The sequence below is a fragment of the Vipera berus genome (genome assembly GCF_964194415.1).
Source record: "Vipera berus genome assembly, chromosome: 1".
In the NCBI taxonomy this organism is placed as follows: Eukaryota; Metazoa; Chordata; class Lepidosauria; order Squamata; family Viperidae; genus Vipera; species Vipera berus.
In genome coordinates this window covers 223,395,935-223,413,259 of record NC_138202.1, presented here as the reverse complement: position 1 = coordinate 223,413,259, position 17,325 = coordinate 223,395,935, and the positions used below count along the sequence as shown (strand labels likewise).

At 40.8% G+C, this 17,325-nt stretch overlaps 1 protein-coding gene across 1 annotated transcript in view; it reads left to right on the top strand.

Moving 5' to 3' along the window:
- Positions 1-17,325, top strand: part of SNTG2 (syntrophin gamma 2) — a gene marked incomplete at both ends in the record, with an annotated part of 260,611 nt that overhangs the window by 204,163 nt on the left and 39,123 nt on the right. Inside the window, one exon of the mRNA XM_081314298.1 lies at positions 3,929-4,045. Coding sequence (XP_081170424.1) covers positions 3,929-4,045 — 117 coding nt within the window. The remainder of the gene's footprint in view (positions 1-3,928; positions 4,046-17,325) is intronic.

Here is a 17,325-nt window from a genome sequence, read left to right as displayed (position 1 = left end):
AAATAATATATGTTGCTAGGTATAATAGGGACTTCAAGGTAGCTCTTTCTGAAATGCTGCATTTTCCTTACCAACTGCTCTTCAGGCATAAACATGGAATTCAAAAAGAGTTTTAGAGCCAAACCAATTTCTGAACCAGTGGAGCCTTTCCTAGAGGCTGAATTAAATCTTTTCTGTCTTCCCCTGATATTCAAGTTGGCGTAAACTCTTTCCCACTGCCTATTCAATCCTGAGCCTTAGGGGGATTGATCAAGATTGGGATGAATTGCTTGTCCAGAATGATGGTTGTGTCGGAATGTTGTAGCTGCCACTGCAGCTGCCACTCACCTGAACTTCTCAGAAGGAAATAATTCTTTTTCTTCTGACTTTTGCAATGGGGTTAGGTGGGAGGGTAACATTTCAGGAAGGAAGGAAGGAAGGAAGGAAGGAAGGAAGGAAGGAAGGAAGGAAGGAAGGAAACTGGCTCTTATAGTGACACAAGGGTACTTTCAATCTTAATAAAAGTTTTAAAAGTTATCAAAGTGGGACAGGTGTTCAGTCCTTTGCAAAGAAAAAGTAGAAGAAAAGCAAAGGGAAATCTTCTGTCTTTATTACATATACGTGCCTGAAAGTAGAGATTTTGTTGGAAGTCACATGTTGCAACCTTTACTTTCCTTCTAATAGATATTATTAATTAGAATCCTTGGATTCTTGTTCCATAGATTAACTGTTTCCAGTCCAGTTACAAGGACAATAGTCTGTTATATGCAAGTAAGGACTACAGCAACCCTACTTTGTCTTTTTTCACTATAGTCTATTTTTATTTTTTTTATTTATCAAGTTTTCCATCTCATTTCCATAGTAAAAAAGTTTTCATGTTCTAGTAATTGTACCCAGAGTATGCACATAGACTTCTTGGCTAACTGCATTCCAAACTATTCAGTGGCTTCTACAATATCTATAAGGTTATGCCAGGAAGTCTAATTTCTATAAAGTATAGTAGTTGGGAGTATTCCTCTTGGGGAATTATACTTCTCTCTTTTCTAGGTATTTTACTATTCTTAAAGGCAGGTGAACTGAAAATTATATTAAATCTTCAACATGTAATCTTCTAAACAAAAATGGAAGCTTTTCCATTTTACCTCTCATTTGGGCAGAGTTTGACCTAACAAAATGTACACTGTCTTCACATGTACATTAATTTAGCCAACTTCTAGAATCAGTGATCCATGGACTGACTCGCCAATGAGCATCTTTCATGTCACTGAGACTAAGATACATGACATCCAGAAGCCAGAAATGAATTATATCCAATAATGTGGGAAAGTCTGTGAGAATTAAACCTTTCCCCAGAAATCCAACGGAAACTTGATTCGAACCTTCAACATTTGCAGGACAAGTTTGGGAAGAGCTGGGATTTTAGACTTCTTTAATAGGCTTACATTAAATGTATTTTAGTAGCAATTATATATCTCTGGAAAGTTCTTCTCGTTGATACTGCAGCTGCAACTCCTTAGTCATTTCTGTTTCAGCACATAAGTCTTTCTTTGTCTTTGATGATCAGTAGGTGACTCAATAGCCCAAAAATCCAGAATAGGCATCTGTGCTCTTTATTCTGTCAGTGTCTACTTTGCCACAGTGACAAACAGAAGCAATAAACAAAGAAGATTAGTTCAGTGTGAAGGCAAAATAAAAAACACTCTGGTTTCAGCACCTGAGTGCTCAAGGACCGTTTTCAAAACTTTGACAGGTCCTGTGTACAGTACCCCCTTCTGATTGGTTTAGGCACTTTCGGTACACTGCCAGTTAGCTGACCTTAACTGATGACTATTTAACTCTCCCTAGCTTAACTGTAATTTTTCAGGTCAACTGCCTAGTCCACAGGTCTGCAACCCGCGGCTCCGGAGCTGCATGTGGCTCTTTCAGCCGTCTCCTGCGGCTCCCAGTCCTCTGCCATGTGCAGTCCAAAAAAAAAAGTGGGACTAAAAAAGTTCAACCAATCAATTCAAATATGCAGGGTAGGTGCATATCTCGCCTTGGCTCCACTCTTCAGTCAAACCCTGTTCTGCGCATGTGCGCATGTATGCGCATGCACACACATTTTTTGTGGCTCCCAGTTTTTCCTTTTGTGAGGGAACCAGTTCCGAGTGGCTCTTTCACTGTTTCAGGTTGCTGACCCCTGGCCTAGTCAATCTTGATAAAGTTGTTTAGGGCACCTCTTCAGCTTGGTCCTTGCTGATAGAAGTATCAGGGTTCCTCCTGATCTCTTCTCATTTCTGAATCTTTTGCCAGGGATCTGATAAGCAGCTTGTATCATCTGGCTTCATAAATTTCACATCTATCAAGAGACCTTCTTCCTCACTTAACAAGTTCTATAACAACATCTGATAAGATTGATGCATCTACTAAAGTCTGAAGCAAGAATTGTGTCAGGTTGTCAAGCAGGAGAATGTACCTTACAAAGAGTTCCACTGCTATTTTTCATAGGGACTAAAAAAAATTCTCCTCCAGATACTTCTTTCTTTTCAAGGTTGGTCTCAACCTTCCTCAAGACATTATCATTGCTCATATTTTCCCCAGCCCTTCAACGCCGTTGGAAATATTATTACATTCTCTAAATGCTGTTGCTATACTCAGACTGTGCAATATCATTTAATTGGGACTGATATTTATTTCTGGCCTGACAGAGTCCATCTAAAAGGTGTGGTCTTTCCCCCAAATGTTTATCCCCACGGATAGTGACAAGCTTTGCTATGAGCTGACCAAACAGTTGTGCTTCTTCTGATCCATACTCCCTGCACAAAAGTATTGGCAATACCAGCAACACCAAATACACCTTGCTGGAGCTATGTTGATTGGCCCCAAGGACTGAGCTCTCTGTCTTTATCCAGCACTATATTCCTAAAGAAATCCATCCTTTAGGAGAGAGAGGGCAGCTCTTCAGGGTCACCATATGAAGCTTGCAATTCAATTGTATATGCAAGTCATACAGACCATAATAAAGAAGAGCTGGATACTTTTCTATAGTTGCAGTTCTTTGAGTCATCATCTCTAAATTCATTCAATCACCCCCTTCACTGTGTCTTCAGATCTGCTTTATCGGTGCAGAACTGAGGGGGTTTGACAGAAGCTGAGACAGTTTTTGTAGTATGGATGGAGAACATGGCTTCTCATGTAGAAAGTAAAGTGGAAAACAGCCATGATGAGAGAAGGAAGATCCATTATCAAGGCAACCCAAAGGCATACATTGCTTAAGTCTAAAGGGTGGGAGGGGATTACTAAAATATCACAGGCTTGCAAATAAAAGAGGGAGGATGGGAAGTGCAAGATACAGTTGCAACATTATGTCACTATAGCCAATCTAAATAAAAATAATTTTTAGTCTTCCATGGAGTCTCTTTCTTGTTCTGGCCTACTTCATAAGGATGACTGCTCTCATCAAACAGTTCTGTACATTCTAAAAGATTTTTGAATTTGGATTTATATGTGTAAAGAACTTAAGTGATGGGTCGTGGTCAATTCTTCTCTGCATTCAAAACACATAATAGTCCGTGTTTTTTGGTGGGCAGCCAATTTGTAGAACATTGGACAAAAATCTTTAAGATCCCACTGAGTGTTCTTCATTAAAGAAATAATATAACTAGGTCCTTGTACTTGCTAAACATACAACACAAGTGCTCTATCTTGGCCTCTCATATTCTGTAGCTATAACATATTTTTGCATTCAGTTTCCCATAATTATAGAACAATGCACATTCCTTAAAATTGGGGCAATTTCTGTGCTTGTAATGTCCACAATAACTTTAAGGTGCTGGTTCTGAGATAAATAATCAGAATTTATGGACAACGCACATAGATCTATGCGTGACTAGATGCTATACAGGAATAGTTATATTTTACCCTGGCTAATAAATTGAAATTAATTTGTAAACATTTTTATCCACTGAAGGTGATACATATGGGGTGGGTGAATGAGAGACTCCAGGGAGAAGATTCCCCCCAACTGTATACATTCAAGTTCCTGGCACTGAAGGGTTCATCATTCTATATTTTCAGCACCCCACCGGTAAGCAGCTATTTTTTTTTAAGTGTGACGGTTATTGTTTTTGTCAGCTAGAAGGTTCCCCTGCACTTTCCATTGGATAATGAAGCAAAATGTAATTTAGTAAAGAAAGTTCACAGTAACTCTTTCAGACACCTTTAATCCTTCCCTCTCATGCATAAAACATTGAGATCAATGAGGACTGGATGATTGCATAGGACATTTCTTTATTTTGCTGCTCAGTTTGAAGCTTCAGACCTAAAGAGTCACCAAAAATTCCATTATACTGGAATTTGAGGCAGATATACCAGCTTCAAATTTAGAAGATATTTTTAATAAGCAGGTTTTCTTACCTTTTCCTCATGAACTGTGTTGCATCTTGACAAATTCTCATAAATACTGTTAGGAAATAGTGTTGCATGTAAATCTTACATATATTTAAGGGACAGAACTCAACTATCAGCTATGAAACCATTTAAACAACAAGGTTCATGAAAGCTGTGGTATGAGTTTTTTTTAAAAAAGGCTTAACACAATTTCCTAAAGAAAAGCATACTCATGACTCCCACCTGACCGCCGCCTCCATCACTGACCCATCCACATCTTTACTCACTATGTATCTTTGCCCTACCCACTGTCCCTTGCCCCTCACCCCCAAAATACCAAGTCCTACTTATCAGCCCTGGTTTAAAGAAAGGAAAGACAAGCTAAAATGGTGAGTAAAAATATGCTGAGCTGAAATAGTTCTAGTTCATTATATTGTATTTTTAACCTATATAAATGTATATGGAAATATTAAACAGAAACATTTGTTACTATGAATGTTAGGGAAGCCCTTATTTTATAGATGTAATCAAAATAAGTCAACTCCCACATTTAAGAAATCAAAATTCTTTCAAAATTTTTGAAAGATAAATAAGCAAAAACCTATTTGTTTTCATCAGTCAGCCATACCCTTCTGAAATTCGAATCTCAGAAGGGTATGGCTGACTGATGAAAACAAATAAGTTTGAAATGCATATCAGTCTCCCTTTAATTCTTTGTTAGCAATCTAAAATTTACAGAAATATGAGCTGTCACTGTTGTGACTACTGCCTGTCGATGGCCTTCGGTTAGGCTGAAACAGGAAATAAAGATTTGTCCCATGTTTGGGGCCTAGCAAGTTAATCTAAATAGTTAACAAGCATTTAACATATATATATGTTAAATGCTTGTTAACCTATCCCAAGGCTATCCGCAGGCTATAGTCACAACTTATGACAGTTCATTATTTGTGTAAATTATTCAAATTGCTAATAAAGAATTAGGGAGGCTGATATGGCCATTTCGAACTTATTTTGTTCTCATCAGTCAGTCATACCCTTTATCTGAGATTAACTAGCAAGGTATTCAAAAAGACTTGATACAGTAAATACTTAACACATATATCTCCCTTGCTTCCTAGCTAATAAAGAGAGGAAGAGCCTCTATATTCTTCTGCTGCTTTGAATCTGTGAAGATGAAAAACAGATTATGCTGTAATAGCTGTATTTGTGGAAGAGTTACAGACACTACAGTTTAAAATGTGATATAAATCTAAGGAAAAGCTGAGTATACATTGAGAATTAGATAGATATTTAGCATTTTCACTACATACCAGAGCTAGAAACTAAAAGAGCAAAATAAAATGCAAAGCTCCTTTAACAATCCAAAGAGGTTTCTTTACATATCCAGGCATATGTTACAGAGTTTGACTTTGTACAGAAGCTAGAAAACACATAAAACCTATAATATCTTTCTGAAAATTTCCAAAAGTATATTGAAAATTATAAGAGCTAGAACCTTATCAATCCATGTCTAGGATAAAAAGGAAAGCAATATGAGAATAGAACTGTGGGAAATTTCACTTCTGCTGGCCAAATGTGACATATTTTTTTTCATTGGTTTCATTGGTTTCCATTATATACAAACTGTAATGTATTGGGCTTTGTCTTGCTTGGAATATCATGTGGGGTTAATTGCTGGAAGGTTGCTTAAGCAGGGAAGCTGGCTAACGGCTCCCAGCTCCTCAGACAACCCGTCTCCAGCGCCACCATTGGCTATCTCTAGGGCGGCAATAGGTTGCTTCAAACCTATTGGCCGCCGCCTAGAGGCCAGAGTATAAATTGCTGCATTTGCAGCCCTGTTTCTCAGTTCAGTTCTTGCAACCAAATAAACAATGATCCTTGCTGAACTCACTCTCCTCGTCTCGTCAATCAGTGCAACGAACCCAGTATCTAACACAAACAAAACTAGAATCTTAGTTTGTACTCATAATATATTTAAACATTTTTGAAGTATAGGTGAGCAGGGAGGAAAGCAACGTTTGGAGGAAAACACATTTCAATTTATAAAACAAGGCATATTTTGTAACTAACATTAGGGTAATGGTATGTTTTTTTATACTTTTAAATAAAAAGCATAAAATAAAATGGGATGTTAAATAAAGTGGGGTGGTGGATTATTCCACAATTTAGAAAAGAGTGTTTCCTATTTAAAAGGCATCCTCTTTGTACCCATTATCCCTAACAGTTAAAAGATTGATCAGCAGGTGGCAGCATGTAGCTGTGGTTGCCTGATCTCTGAAGCTAAGCAGGGTCAACCCTATGTAATACTTGGAAGGGAGGCAGTTTGGAAATTCCAAGACTATGAGTTGGATTGGGTAGTTTAATATTTTTTAAAAAACCCCACCTAACTGGAAGAAACCAACTGCAGATCACCTTTGTATGGTTGCAAGGAATGCTGCACAATGAATCACCAGGAGTTGAGGTCAGAGTCCATTTTTTATTTACACTGTAAGTAAGGATATCTTAACCACAAGATAAATGGTTTAGAAGTGAATTTGACTTAAGTTGGAGTGCCATGTATGTTAAATAAGAAAAAAAATCCATTTAAATAAATGGGACGTATCCCTGAAAATGCGTGCACAGATTTGCAGGCTTCAACTTTGTTAATGCAACAATAAAATACGAAATACATTTCTAGAATAGTTTTGTTATTAATATACAAGTTTGTGTAAATAATTTTAACCAACTAAATATTATAATCAAGTCATTATTCAAAATGCAAAAGTAACCAAACTATTTAAAGGATAAGATAAGCAATAGATGTAAGAAAAGCAACAAATACAGCAACACAACAGATATTTTCTTTTGGTGCCTATAATTCATTTAGCTGTTAAGCTGAGGCACTAAGAATGTAAACAGTTTTTGCCATTGATCTTGCTGGGGATGGATTGGAGCTTTTCCATCCTGTCCTACAGCAGAATGAACATTAACAGGAACACTCACCTAGCATACATCTTTTGCCAGACAAACAAACAAAACACTAAATTCAGTTTTGAAAATATGTGAGCTTACTAAAACTCTTAACCACTATTAATTCTGTAGCATATTTTATGAAAGTAAATGTTATTCAGAATGTACTCAAGTATTTCAGGCAAACAAATGAAAAAAATATCCATATTTTAATATTCCCCTTCCACAAACCAAGTACCTGCAAGGAAAAAAAAACTGTGATCCAGAGAGCACAGCGTAGATAATAATTTTACTCAAATGCTTGGAACTAAAAAAAAATGTAGAGATAGCTAGGTGTTCTTTTTTAACATTTAAAAAATGAAATTTCCTGTTTGTATATTGAAATTATGGGTTTCGATCCAGGAGTATGTTTCTATAACCTCATTAGGAAGACTTAGCCAGTGCATTTTTTTATACATACATTTTCACAATTTGTCTTCACCAAACACTTGCTATGTTTTGCAGACATCAGACAAGATCCTCTGATAGATTGCTAACTAATTACAAGGTAGGACAGTGTGCTATTCAAGGCATTATAATTACAGTTATCCTGCAGAGTCTTCAAATCATGTGTGTGAGAGAGAGACAGAGAGAGAGAGACAGACACAGGGAGAGAGAAGCTTAAGAAGGAGACCTGAACTACGAGCTTTGACAATCTATTTGGCGGGATCAAAGCATGAAGAGAAAACCTAGAAGCTCTTACAGATTTTAGTCTAAGGCTTCAGTTCAGTGAAGAGAACAACTGCTTTTCTATATATTGATCATAACTCAGCAGTCTTTCTGTTTAGGTACAATTTCATATCACAGCAGTCACATACAAATCAGCATTCCCTGTCCTTTTGTGCTGTGTACCTGTGACTGAGGAAGCTTTTCTCGTGTGGTGGCTCAAGCACTTAGGTCTTCCTGTTGGATGCTAGAATCCCAGGGCAACATTCCTAAATAGTAGAGATGATAAATTAAATATTGGATTCTTTCTCCAGAATTCTTACTCTTCATCATCAGTGAATATAATGGCAGGTGCAGAGTCTATTATAACTGCCTTTATGGGAGTACACTTATAAATAAGTTTGCTCTGCAGAATTTATGGCATTCAGCAAATAGGATGACTAAGTCAACATTTTAAAGAATAAACTATTAAGAGAAAACAATCTAAGTCACAACCGTTAAGTATCCAATATCTATTGGAGCATTAAAAGGAGAACCATTTTTCAATATTTAATATAGTCCCTGAAAAAATAAATTCACCCCGGTATCTCATTTTTAGTGTGTAACCAGGATAGGTACAACAGCAATAGAAAGATTTTGACCTCTTGAGCACAATTACACACTATATTGCTTTCTGAATTCATGGTTCATAGTTCTTTCTCCATTGTTAGCAATCTGTAGAGAGAATGAAAATACCATAAAAGCCAAAATTTGAAGCCCAATACTGAAAGCTGACAGAACAAATCTTGACACGAGTTTTTCATTGCTTTAAAAATATTTATTCATTTTGCAGTGATCGTCCCTTAGTAGATTCTATCAGAATAATTAGTGAATTATAATGTTTTAAATCAAAAGAAAAAAAATGATTAAAATAAGCAATTTAATTCTACACTTTATCAAATTGAATATTTACTTTTTAGTGGATATAAATGATTGCATTTATATCATTCATCGTTTCTTCTGTTTACTAGGGGGGCCTTTGCCCAGGTTCGCCTGGTGCGCCAGTTGGGACCCTATCTAGACCGGGATGCCTTGCGTACAGTCACTCATGCGCTCGTGACTTCTCGTCTAGACTACTGTAATGCTCTCTACATGGGGCTGCCCTTGAAGTCCACTCGGAGGCTCCAACTGGTGCAAAATGCAGCCGTGCGAGTTGTGCTGGGGGTCTCCCGATACTCCCATGCTACACCTTTGCTCCGCGAGCTGCATTGGCTGCCGGTTGCCCTCCGGGTGAGATTCAAGGTGTTAGTAATGACTTACAAAGCCCTACATGGCATGGGTCCGGATTACCTATGGCAACACCTGAGGCCGGCCTCAACTTCCCTCCGTCCAGTGCGCTCCCACAGAGAGGGCCTCCTCAGGGTGCCTCCGATCAAAGAATGTCGGTGGCCCCTAGGGGGAGGGCGTTCTCTGTGGGTGCGCCAGACCTGTGGAACCGCTTGCCGGTCGAGCTCCGGATGGCCCCCGACCTTCGCTCCTTCCAGCAGGATCTAAAAACTTATTTATTCGAGCAATCCAACCTGGTTTGATGGGTTAGGGTTGGGGTTTTAATATGGCTTTTAATTACGGTTTATATTCGGGCATAATATTTAATTGTTTTTTAACTTTTGTATTCCGCTTTTTTATATGTATTGCCCTGTACACCGCCCTGAGTCCTTCGGGAGAAGGGCGGTATAAAAATATAATTAAATAAATAAATAAAAATAAATACTGAGCAAGCATTAACAGGAATTGGTAACAGAATTCCTAAAGCATTTGTTTTATGATCAGAAATGCATAACCTGCTACTAACTAATAAGGCTGTTGTGCTGCAATAATTAAAAACATACTTTATAATAAAATATATACAAACACACATCTACAACTATTGAACAAAAGAAGTAGTAGGTAATATTACGGATATAACTTCAATAACACTGAGGAATACAGCATATTCAAATAAGCCATCTCCCACCTCACACAATGTTATGTCATATCAACGCAACCACACTACTTTTCAGTGCTATCCATTTACATATTGAACTATCAAATTCCAGTGATATCTGTCTGTACAGATGACGATTTATTCAAAAAGAGTATAGAAGAGGGTAAGTGAACATTGACAATAGTGCTATGAAAGTGAGTTGTCCTGTGGCGAGATGGCCACAGCGAGTTGTCCTAACAGCATTAGACCATGATTAAGAACTTTTTTTAAAAAAAATTCCATTTATATCCCGCCCTTCTCCGAAGACTCAGGGCAGCTTACAAGCTTAGCAGTAGCCTTCATTCTATGTATATGCCTGCTTATTAGGGCTTTCACACCCCCACCCAAAGCAGCATTATTACAAAGTCAGCTTAATTGCCCCCAACAATCTGGGTCCTCATTTCTCAAGTCTAAAAGAGTCCATATTTTCATCAGGCCCATAGATTTTATAGGATAGGCAAATAGAAAATAGCACTATGCATTTCTTCTGATACAGTATTGTTAGCTGCTTGAAGATGGTAAATAATAATAAAAAAAGAATTGAAGCCGTAGCCAGCTTACAAACTTACAAACAATCCTTGCACTTACAGCTATCATGGCACATCCCTCATGCGATCAAAATTTGAGCTCTTGGCAACCGGCATTGATTTACAATGGGTGCAGCATCCTGGGATCACCATTTGCAACCTTCCAAACCGGCTTCCAATAAGCAAAGTCAGTGGGGGATGACACATGATTCACTTAACAATTGCAGTGATTTGCTTAACAACTGGTAAAAAAAATCGTGAAATTGGGCACGTAAAATTTCACATAGCAATGGAACTTTTGGTTCCAGTTGTGGTTGTAAATCAAGGACTACCTATATGTGGTTACTGAATTAATTTGTTTCCTGGGTACCAGACATGGACATATATTCAGATGTAGATTGAGTCATAAATTAACCAAACCTATAGGTTGTCCACAAAACGCCAAGGCAGAACTAGGTATAACAGTAACCTGTTTTTAGTGAATTTGCAAATGCAGTTACTATCTATTTACTTGACCTTGTCAAGTGATTTTTATGAATACATCCTGTAAGTGTATGGATAGAAAATATGACATGTCTTCTCCATTCAAAGAACTGTCAATATTAGTTTGTTAGAAGATATGACTAGAGACTGAATGTTTAGTCAAAAGGCAAGCATAAAGAGCAGTGGGCTAATGCCTTCTTAAGTAACATCAGCTGCCTGCAATTAGTGCAGGTTCGAGTCCCACCAGGCTCAAGGTTGACTCAGCCTTCCATCCTTCCGAGGTAGGTAAAATGAGGACCCAGATTGTTGGGGGCAATAAGCTGACTTTGTAATAATGCTGCTTGGGGTGTGTGTGAAAGCCCTAACAAGCAGGCATATACATAGAATGAAGGCTACTGCTAAGCTTGTAAGCCGCCCTGAGTCTTCGGAGAAGGGAGGGATATAAATGGAATTAAAATAAATAAAAAAATAAATAAATATGCAGGTATGGAAGACAGGCAGATTCCTACAGAACATTCCTAGAAAAAGTAGTTCATCTCCTGTTTTTGAGTTCCCATTGGGATGGGAAAATTTAGCTGTTTAAGTAAGGATAAGCTTTTGGTTCCTGAAGCATGGCTAAACCCAGGTATTTCTAAATGAACTGGCTTCTTCTGATAATTTGTTAGTCAAGGCAATGTCTAGTGAGAAATTTGAGTCTTTAAAAATTATTTTTAATTACTATTATTCTGGCTCAGAGAAATAATAGACCTCCCTTCTTTCTATTTGCTAAAAAGGGAGTTTAAGCAGTGTCGAAGAAAAAGATTCCCAGAGAGGCATTTATTAATGCTGGATTGTGAAATCTTCTCTGGGATTTACTCCCAGGTCTTCTTTTGAGCACCGTTCTAAATTAGGCATCTACATCTGATTCCTTTCTCTCTCTTTTGATCTTGCATTCTGCTGGAGCTCTTTCAGGTTTCTCCCTTTTCTGGAGTTGCTTGGTACTGATTACCTAGATTTTTATTTAGGAATATATCTGAATATTGTGTCTCTCAGAAAAGCAGGAAACAATGTTTTCTGCCATTTCCTTAGGAAAGTTAATATTTTCTTCTGCAGAAAAAAGCAGCAAAGAATCTTTGGCAGACACAATATTCCCCTCAATGTTCAGAAATGGCGGGAAGAAGCAGAATAACAGGGTTGGAAGAGACATTGGAGGTCTTCTAGTCCAACCTCCTGCTAGAAGCAAGAAACTCTATACCATTCCACACAAATGGTTGTCCAGTCTTTTTTTATAAAAACCTCCTGTAATGGTGTACCCACAACTTCTGAAGGCAACCCGTTCCACTGGTTAATTGTTCTAACTGTCAGGAAATTTCTCCTTAGTTCTAGGTTGATTCTCTCCTTGGTTAGTTTCCATCCATTGCTTCTTGTCCTGCCTTCAGGTGCTTTGGAGAATAGACCCCTCTTCATTGTGGCAGCCCCTCAAATATTGGAAGACTGCTATCATGTGACCCAATTCCTGTGAGGTGGACTCACAATGAATCGTTAAAGGAGCTCCCAAGCAAAGGCAGAACGCAGAGATGCAATCATATTAGTTTTATTCATGATAGATCAAAGAGAAAGAAATACTTGGCATGAAAGCATTCATGCCTGCATGTGAGAGAGAAATAAAATAAAACAAAACAAGCTAGGATTACATGACTAAACTAACTAGGAGTAGAAGCAGAACAAGAAGCTGGAAAATGGAGAACAAAGAGCAGCCCCTCGTGCAGAGGTATTTATGGGGGGTCTTGGCCCCTCCTTGACCATAAAACTCTCTCGCCAATGGGGCTGTGGGTCTGGGACCCTTGGCTCATCAGTGGAAGCAAAGAAGTCTCTTTGCCTCCATCTGATGACCCTTTTGGGGAACTGCCAATGGCTGGCACTAAACATCTAACAATTCCCCTTCTTGCCAGCCAATGACAGGGACCAGTGAATGTATGTAAGGGGTGAGCAGGTGTCATGGACATGCATGAAAAACATTCAGAAGGCCAAACACAAACGCTTACACAGAAGGTTGTGCCGGTCAACGGGAACAGGCTTGGTAAACAGATCAGCTATCTGGTCAGCTGTATTACAGTGCTCAACATGTATAAAACCCTCTTTCGCAAGGTGCCTGACATTTTTATAGCGTATGTCTATATGGCGAGATCTGGAGCCTACTGCATAAGCCTCCGAGATTGCAATTGCGGCAGTGTTGTCCTCTAGAATTTGGATGGGCAGAGGGGGAGATGCCCAGATGTTTGTTATCAGCTCATTGAACCAAGTCAAATCATTGGCCGTGTCTGACAGACTAGCAAATTCAGCCTCGGCCGTGGAGCAAGAAATAAATTTTTGCTGCCTAACATGCCAATGTATTGGGCAGCCATTTAGCAATATGAGGAAACCAGAAGTGCTCCGTCTACTTTTGGAGTCGCCAGCCCTGTCTGCGTCTGAGTAAGCGGAGAGCTGGGCCGTCTTCCCCTTCTCTGGTTCTAGCATGAGAAGAGCATCAGCTGTGCCCTTTAGGTATCTGAGCACCCTTTTGACAGCAGTCCAGTGGAATTCCTTTGGGTGTTCCACGTGCCTGGACAATAGATTCACAGCTAAAGCTATGTCAGGTCTGCTCCAATTGCTGATGTATAGCAAGGAGCCAATCACAGATCTGTAGAGCGTGTTATCTGTGAACTCAGGACCGTCCTTATGGGTGAGGTTGTAAAAGTCGCTTTGCAGTGGGCTATGCGTAGGATTGGATTCTGTCATTTTGCATTTGGCCAGTAATTCCTCTATCTTTTCTTTTTGAGATAGAGCGAACCCCCCTTTAGTGGCCAAAATATGCACACCCAAGTACTTGTCAACCCGCCCCAAAGACTTCAGAGTAAACTTTTCTTCCAGGGCCTTGGCAAATTCATCACACCTTTCCTTGTTAGGCCCTACATATAATAGGTCGTCCACATAAACTAACACCCGTTCTGTGGTACCTTTGGAATTGCGTGTGAAAACACATTGATCTGCATGAGATTCTGAGAAACCGACTCGTTCTAAACTCTTTCTAAGACAGTCATACCATAATTTCCCTGACTGCTTAAGACCATATAACCCTTTGTGAAGCAACCATGTATTTCCCCCTTCTTGCTGGTAGCCAGGAGGAGCCTTCACGTAGATCTGCCGGTCCAAGTTGGCGTGGAGGTAAGCCGTCTGGATGTCAAATTGGAAGACTTCTTCTCCCAGAGCGGCTGCAGTCACGAGGGCGGCCTTGACGCTCTCTGCCCGGACGGTTGGAGAGTAAGTCTCCGAGTAGTCCTCCATATAACGTTGAGCGAAGCCCTGGGCTACCAAACAGGCCTTGTATAGGTAGAGGCCATTGGCAAGTGGTTTGGCCTTGTAAACCCACCTTGTGCCAATGACTTTCCTCTCCTTTGGAGGTTGCTGGGGGGTGAAGACCTTGAGTTGTTTTAAGCTCTGCATTTCCTTCTCCATCGCGAGCTGCCATCTCTCCTGCTCCTCGATGGGTAGCTCCTGGATGTCAGAGAAGGATTTTGGGGTGACCACAACGCTGTTGACAGACGCGATGTGGCCAATGTCAATTCTCTTTGGCGGGACCCCCTTGTTGGACCGCTTTGACCTCCTTACCTTCTGCCACTCACCGCTCTTTTCTTCCGCGGGTCTCTGAGGTGTCGCTGGGGGTGAAGACGGTGTGTCTTCCTCCATGGGACTGGACGCATCTTCGTCTTGTTCCTCACTTTCGTCGGTGGCAGGGTACGAGGTCGCCTCTGGTGATGTCGCGGTCGGGGTGTCCTTGCTGGGTCGGTTGGCATATGGGCTCAGATCATTTGAGTGGATCTGAGTCCAATTGGAGTCCTCTTCGAAAGAGGCAGATTGGGAAGTCACAGGCCTGCCCCCTTCTCCCAGGAAACGATAGGCCTTGGAGCCAGGAGCATAGCCCAAGAACCTTAGTCTCTGGGAAACAGATCTCCCCTTCTTCCGCAGCTGCTTGGGGATGTGTACCCATGCATAGGAGCCAAACACACGCAAATGTGCCAGATTTGGTTTCCTACCGTGAACCAGGAAATATGGGGTCTGGTTCACGACACTGCTCCAGGTGCGGTTTAAAGTGTAATTGGCATAATGAATTGCCTCCCCCCAGTATGATTCTGCGACACCCGCGTCTGCAATCAGACTACGCATCATGGTTTGCAGGATTCCATTCCTTTTCTCAGCTACACCATTTTGCGACGGGGTGAACGGTGCAGTTAGAAAATGGTGGATGCCCTTACGCCTTACCCAGTCCTGGAACTTCTGAGACATGAACTCAGCCCCACGATCGCTCTGCAATTGTGCGATCTTGGTCTTGTACTGGGTCTCTACGAAGTTGTACAGTGACTTTATGGCATCAAAAGCTTCAGATTTTTCTGTGAGGGTATATACGTGACCGTAACGTGAAAAATCATCAACGGCAGTGAGAAAATATCTTTTCTTTCCTAGGGAAGGTGTAAAAGGCCCAACTAGGTCAACATGTACTAGTTGGTATGGATATTGAGTCTTGCGTAATGACACCTTTGATATAGGAGCAGCCTTCCTCTTTGTTTTCTTGCAAATGGCACAGTCCAGAAACACATCACAGTCCTTGAGCTGGACTCCCTCAGCAAATTCTCCCATCTTTTTAACTACAGGGAAGCTTGCATGACCCAGCCTTCTGTGCAATAAGTGGGCGCACTTATCGTGAATTGGCTTTCCCATTGACACTCTCTTGGCTCTGGTTGCTTTGAGTGGTACTGTAGGTGCCTGCTGAGATTCAGGCTCCTTGCCCACACTGCCCTTGGAAAGCCTTGGGGCAGGCTGTGGTGGCTTGGGAGAAAAATATGGTAAGCCATTTATTATGGTAATATTTCCAATGACCTTCTGGTCCCGGGTGACATGACCTCCCCCCTTGCGAAATAAGACTTCCACTTTGTCATCGTCACACAATTTGGTGATGCTCAAAAGGTTGTTGGCTATGGAAGGGGCGTGCAAGACACCCTCTACTTTTCCAAGCCCAGGTACAGAAACGAAACCCTCCCCAACAACTGAAGCAGTATCACCGTTTGCAACCTTGACAGATGAGTTAATTTTCTTTAACCTTTTAAAACCTTGACTCATATTAGTAATGTGAGAAGAAGCTCCAGAGTCCAGTATCCATAAGTCAGTGGAGCTATCAGCCTTTGTTGTGGGGGTGAGGGAACAAGTATGCAGTGAATTTCCCTTGCCCCTGCCACGCCCCCTTCCTCCCCCTTTGCTTCTTACTTGATTGGGACCACGTTTAGGGGCTTGATGTTGATGGGGGCAGTCTTTCTTGAGGTGCTCCTCAGAGCCACAGATGAAACATTTAAGCAGAGCATTAATTTGCTCTGAGTTGTGGCGCCCCCTTCTGGCTTGCTGAGTGGTGACTCTAGCGTATTCTCCAGCATCTCTCCTTCTCCGATCTTCTTCGATCAGTCTCCCTGTGAGGTAGGACAGATTTATGTCTTCCCTCTTGACCGCTTCAAGTGAAACAATGAAATTGCTCCAACTCCTGTCTAAAGAAGTAAAAATTATGGAGAGCATGCTCACATCAGACACAGGAAAATCTCTGGAAATCAATTCTGCCCTGAGTGCCTTTAATTTTGCAAGATGTTCAGGCATGCTGGCACCAAATTTCAGTTTGGTTGTATAAAGCTCAGTTGTATATCTGGTGATGGAACCAATGGTATCGCTGTTGAATAGTTTGAATAACAGTTTCCAGACCTCAGCAGCTCTGAGACCAGCTGGAATGCTAGGGAACAAGTTATTGTCCAGAGAACTGAGTAGAGCAGAATAAGCCTGCAAGTGTCGCAGCTCTTCTTGACGTCCCCATGGGGGAGGGGGTGGTTTTCGAACCATTTGTAGAATCCCATTCTTTAAGAGATATAGCTGTATATCTTTACTCCAACTGCTGTAATTTTCTCCACCCAGTTGCAGCTTTTTAAAATCTCTAGGGAGGTCTGTAGCTAGGAACTCAGACCCATATTCAAAGAAATCTGACACGTCCATTGATGTAAAAGGAAGCGGAAAAATGCTTACTCCTGAAGTGAATCCTTCTTGATTACTTATTGACTCCAGGTGGGCGTGCCCGGAAACCATGTGACCCGGGGGAGGGCGTTGTTCAGGGTTTCTCCCTTCTTCCCATGAGGCATTGGGGGGGCGGAGCCCAGATTTGCCGGCCGGCATCTCCTTCTTGTTGCTGCAAGCACATGGATTTTCATCATCGCCCTGAGGAGCCCATTGCTGGTCCTGAAGACCTGAAGAGAAGGTGGGAGGCCG